The 5,851-nt window shown below is 42.1% G+C and overlaps 1 protein-coding gene across 1 annotated transcript; it reads left to right on the forward strand.

Moving 5' to 3' along the window:
- Window positions 1-384: 384 nt before the first annotated feature.
- Window positions 385-1,332, forward strand: LOC136533685 (uncharacterized). The gene is made up of 3 exons (XM_066526227.1): window positions 385-473; window positions 553-671; window positions 762-1,332. The coding sequence occupies exons 1-3, from the start codon at window positions 398-400 to the stop codon at window positions 1,230-1,232; spliced, it is 666 nt and encodes a 221-aa protein (XP_066382324.1). The 5' UTR covers window positions 385-397; the 3' UTR covers window positions 1,233-1,332.
- The last annotated feature ends 4,519 nt before the right edge of the window (window positions 1,333-5,851 follow it).

Genomic DNA, 5,851 nt, shown 5'->3' on the forward strand with positions numbered 1-5,851 from the left:
TGTGCTTTCTAGGGAGTTTTGGAACTCCGTTGAGGATTGCCTTAGAGCTTCTCTACCACTTATCATTGTGTTGAGGGTGGTTGATGGTGATGAGAGGCCTGCCATGGCAGAGGTTGCTGCTCTCATGAATCATGCAAAAGAGAAGATCAAGGCTAGCTTCTCTACTGAAAACAAGAGAAGCTTGCTCAACAAGATCATACAAATTATTGAGAGCCGTTGGGATAGGCAAATGGATACACCACTCTATGGCACTACCCTCTTTTTGAACCCAGGAAAATTCTATACCATCCAAACGGAGAATGATGAATATGTTGGTCATCTAAGGGGTTGTTTCAATGATGTGCTTGCACGAATGGTGGAAGATGAGAGCATTCAAAACAAAATTGATCAACAATCCATGCTCTATGAAGATCAACGTGGAGATATCTTCAAGAATTGTATGGCCCTCCAAACCATGAAGTCAAAGAACCCTCGTAAGTGATTTAAAAATTTAATTGCTGCATGTTATTTAAGGCTTAAATCCTAATATATGAATGTGTATTGTTAATTTAGTTGATTGGTGGCGTACGTATGGTGGCCGATCCATTGACCTACAAAGATTTGCAAAGCGTATTGTTAGTCTTTGTGCTTCATCATCCGGTTGTGAGCGTAATTGGAGCACTTTTGAATTTGTAAGTAAAGTACTAAGTTCCATAATTCAATTGAATGAAACCGGTTAAAGCATATTTTATTAACTTTGCTTGCTTTATGATCAATTGTAGATTCATACTAAGAAGAGAAACCGGCTGGAGCATAAAAGATTGAATGATTTGGTTTATGTTTCCTATAATCGGAAAATGACTAGTAGGTTCCGAAAGCGCCGCGAGGAAGCGGGTAAAAGCTATGACCCTTTGGTTATAGAAGATTTTGATTGGAACAATGAATGGGTAGACCCAATGGCCCAACCTGAAGGTGCTCGTGGTTCGGACCTCACATGGGATCAAGTTGATGAAGCCATTGGTGCATCACGTGAGCTTCGAGGTCGTAATCTTCCTAGGACCTACGCTCGTCGTGCAAGGCATATATCAAGAGTGGTTGAAGAAGATGAGGAAGAGGGAGAGGAAGAAGAGATCATCTTGGATGATGATGATATAGATGATTTTGGTGAACAACCAATGGATGCTACTGAAGATGGTGGAGAGAACGTGGATGCTTCTAACGATCTCGATGAGTTTGCATTGGACGACTTTTGAGAGATGAGAGATTTGGAAGTTTGAGAGATGAGAGAGTTCTATGTCTTTTGTGCTACATTTACATTGCTATTTTGATTTGCTAATATTGTAGACTATACCTTTTAAGTTACATTTGCATTACCATTTGTCAATATAATTTCCTAATATCCTAGACAATAATGTATGTATTCGCCACGCTGATGTGTGTATGGCGTCGCCACGCCGCGCGCCATAGACGCTGTAAAGGTGTGAAGGTGGTGGGTCGCCGCGCCTCGCCACGCCGCCGTAAAAACTATGACTCAGGTACACATTTTGTGGGTCCGTACTGCGCCGCACAATTTGGAACACCAGATGCCAGGACGTTCAGGCCTAGCCTGCCCTTGGGCTCAGTCTAATCATTCCCCAGAAGGAGCACACAACAGAATGGGTCCTGGCCTGAGTTGAATTACTCGGCTTCGCGGTCGGAACGAGTTATCCGGCTAGCTAAGTGAGAGGCATGCGTTCAATCTTGTCAGAAGCGCCAACAACGGTACGGTCCTTAATCGACACAGATGGGGGATAGATCCACACCCAAGACCTCCATGTCTTGTTGCTTCTCCATCGACTTCCTGTCCGGTCTCGATTTTCTTTTACCCCATGGTTCTGTTCCACGATAGCAAATATAGCCAACCATGCTCCGGTATCCACCTATATCTCGTAGGTGATAGGACATCACCTGACTTCTACCGGTCTAAGCATGGCTAAGCATATATTTGATCCTGGACTTATATCGGTTAAAGGTGTAATATCTGGACAAGGAATTTATATGCATCAAGTGGTTCCATTCAACTCTTATAACCTAATGCATCAATCATAAGTACTTAAGTAAACATTTGTAAATTACTAGGAGACTTAGAATGCTCTGGGGCTTGCCTCACAGAAAGGAAGTAGGGCGGTGGTCAGGACACTCCAAAAGCTCTTCAGGGTTCTGCTCCACGCCTTCGGGAGTTGCGGCTTATGGATTCTCCTGCGGGTCCCCTTCCTCTACTTCTTCAAATTCCAGCAACATTATCTCTTCCTCCGATCCTAGATGCATGAATATGGCATAATCATTACGAATGCATATATGTTAACAAGGGCATCATGTTTATTGAGTAGGTGCATATCTCTTCTCTATTATTTAATTATCTACTTCCACAATGCATCGATTATATCATAAAATAGTAGCTACTTGTGTCACTCATAACTGGAGTTCTACTAATCCAAATATAGTGATCCTGGACTTTCTGGAAATCTTATCAAATTCTCTACAACTTTGTTATTAACCATTTTTACAGTACACATCATCCCTATCATGCAACTTATCAAACTACAGAATCTGTCCGGAATCTTTTTAATTTTGCATTTTAAAGCAACGATACTTCTACTTCATGTAAGCACTCAAAATTTGGCAACATAAAGTCTACCAACAGTTTAAGCATACCAAATACTTTTAAGATAATATAATGGTGAAGCCCAAACTATTTATTTAAATGTCTTTATTATTTTATTTAGATATCTAGGTTAAATAATAAACATATACCAGATATACTTCATAAATTCTCAAAAATTTACAGTGCCTTACTAATGCTATCAAAGGACTACTATAAAAGTTTCATGCCATTTTGCCAAGTAGAACATCCTATACAAAAATGGCAAGACAGCAAGGCTTGAAATAGCATAAATGGAAAACCCTATTGAAAAGTGTCAAGCAACAGATTTCCTATTTTTCTTAGCATACTTATGGTACTAGGATCACCCCCAACAAATTTCAGGAATAAAAAATTCACAATTAATTTATAAAAATTTATACAAGGATTCACTATTTATAAAAGAAAAATCTATAACTATAAATCTACACATGCACTGATCCTCAAATTTTTACCAGAGTTCATACATGACAAGAATAGCTTACCATAAAAAATTCATAATTTTTTGGAGAACAGGAACTCTAGATATAAAATAAACAAATTTGCATGCATTCAAAAACACATTTCAAATCTCTATTTAAATCTCCCAAAATTTCTACTGTAAATGTCAAGAACATATTTTTTCTAAATACTACACTTCCTAAGGAACACTAATAAATTTATTTCACAATTTTTGAAGCTACCAAACTGAAGATATAAAATCACAAAAGAATTCAAAAACTGGAATCAAATGAACTATCCCACACTCTAACTGTCGCTGACCGGTGGGACCCGCTGGTCAGGGGACCCCACGCGTCAGTGACTCGAAACAGGAAAGCGGCGCTGCACAGTGCTGGCATGGCCAGAGCTCGTCGACGGTGAACTCACCGGCGGTGACGTCTTCATGGTATGATCTACTCGTCGAGGCGCATCGTTTGCACTACTTGCCCGGCCCTATCATCGACGCTAGTGACGACGGCGGTGGCCATGGCGGAGCGGTGGCGCTGGACGACGGCGAGGCACTGGTGGAGGCTACGGCAACTCGATCGAATGCTACGCCGAGCATCTACGGGCTACGGCGAACCTAGCGCATCAACTAGCGTGGCGAGAGGTGGACGATGGTGACGTGACCACGATGATGGGGCTCGCGGTGATGCTCCGGCGAGCTCGCGCACGTTGCGGTGGCTTACCAAGCTGGAACAGCGGTAATGGGGAGACACAGGGAGTTGCTAGGAAGACGGTGGTGCTGCCGTGGTGACGAATGGGCGGCTCAGCGAGGCTTGGCGCGGTAATGGCGATAGCAGAGGTGTGGGCCGAGCTCAGCTGTCGCTACAGTGAGGAAAGAGGAGCTAGGAAAGGAAAATGGAGCGCTGGATGGAGCGGGCGGGCGCAGGCGACTTAAACGTGCTCTCTGGCCAGGCTCTGCCACGCTTGGTAGGGCGCCGGTGACATGCGGCCAACCTTGCGTCCACGCGGCGGCCAAGGTCTGAACCGGTCGGCCACTGAAGCTCCCCATTCAGTTCATCAGTTAAACCAAAACTGAGCCTGACGACGTGATTTCGAGTTGAATTTGCCGTCGATATAGGGTGATTCAGTGAATGATTTTTAAACAAAAATTGTAGCCCTAAGTACCATCTCCAATTGTTATTAAAGGATCATGCTCCAACACTCAACCAAACTCGAGTTATTTCATTCCAAAGTCAGGCTGTCAGACTGTCAGTGAACAAGACTTAGAAAATTTTTGTTAAGTGTTGAAATCTTGATTCTTCTGATTTTTGTGGGACCAATTCAAGCATGTTAGAAGCTAAATCAGTCAATGACCCAAAAATAAAAGTTGTTCCTTATGTCAAATACTACAACTTTGCTTTAGTGATCTCCTCCATACAAGGTCTCTAACACCTAGTTCAAACTTGGTCAAACAAGCTACATTCAAAAGATGGTACATACTTAAACTATGACATAATGACCTAATTAGCCCTAGCCATAAATACCAAAGTTGTTCATGATGATATTCTAAACATGTGTAAGCTATTTGAAAGGTCACACAATCATCTACATGTTTACACTCATGATCATATGCACATACACATGGAAACATGAAATAATAAGAATGTTGCATATGTTTCAATCAAATGTTTCAAGTGTCAAAGCTTATATATAAATGCTTTATGATCATGCTCATGCTATGCAAGTCAAGTTATGCAAGGCTAACACCCGAAGTGTTACACCCGCATGCGCTGTTTCCGTGTGTGGGCTGCGCCGTGGGTGGGCCGCCTGCTGCTGGGCCGTCGTGCCCGCCTGGGCCATCATGCGCCGTCCGCCTGGGCTGCGGCTGACTGCGCGTGCCGTTCGCCTGCGCTGGGCTGGCCTACCACGTGCGCCTGTGGGCCGCCCGATGCTATGTGCCTGGGCCACGGATTTTTCGCCTTGGGCCACTAGGCTGAATAGTTGGCCGTTGGCCATTTAGTGTTATGAAGCATGTGTTAATTAGTTTCGGTAACAAATTGTAAAATCGATTTAAAATTATGTAGGTGTTCAAAAATGATGAAACCAGTTCCATTGAGTTTTTAAAATCACGGTCTATCCGATAGGGTATTTTGTGCGCCTAGGTTTCGTATGTTTTTCGGGTTGCCCTAATTATTTTAAAAATGCTTAATAGGGTTAAAGGAGAACTTGTAGGAATTTCCGTGGGAAATTGTTAATTGTGTTGACTCTAAAAATTTGACAGTAAACTACTAATATTATAATCTACCCACTGTAAATTTTGTAGCTCAATAATAATTAGTTTGCTAGGTAACTAATGATGCTCTATTTCGAATAACAATTAAATTGATAGATAGGAATAAAGAAACACCGTTGGTTTATATAACTAAAATAATCGTTGGGAAATAATGTCTTATCCAACAACATGTATATGAACCTAAGTACGGCCATCATTAAAACTAGCTCGTTAGTTTGAGAGGCGTAAATCATATTTTTACAAGTCACCGTTGCAATCGATTAATTATGTCTTTGCATTGCATCGCATTGCATATCATATAGGTACGATGATGGATCAACGGATCGATCGAAGGATGATTGGGAATCCGTGGATGGTGTACTGGTATCCCCTCTAGGAGATGATGCAATGGGCTTGTTATCCAGCTGATGGTGGATGATCTGAAGATGCAGATACTAATTTTAATATATATCTTACCCAGGCAAGCCCCAGTG

This window comes from Miscanthus floridulus, unplaced genomic scaffold, assembly GCF_019320115.1.
Source record: "Miscanthus floridulus cultivar M001 unplaced genomic scaffold, ASM1932011v1 os_1094_4_5, whole genome shotgun sequence".
NCBI classification, from domain to species: domain Eukaryota; kingdom Viridiplantae; phylum Streptophyta; class Magnoliopsida; order Poales; family Poaceae; genus Miscanthus; species Miscanthus floridulus.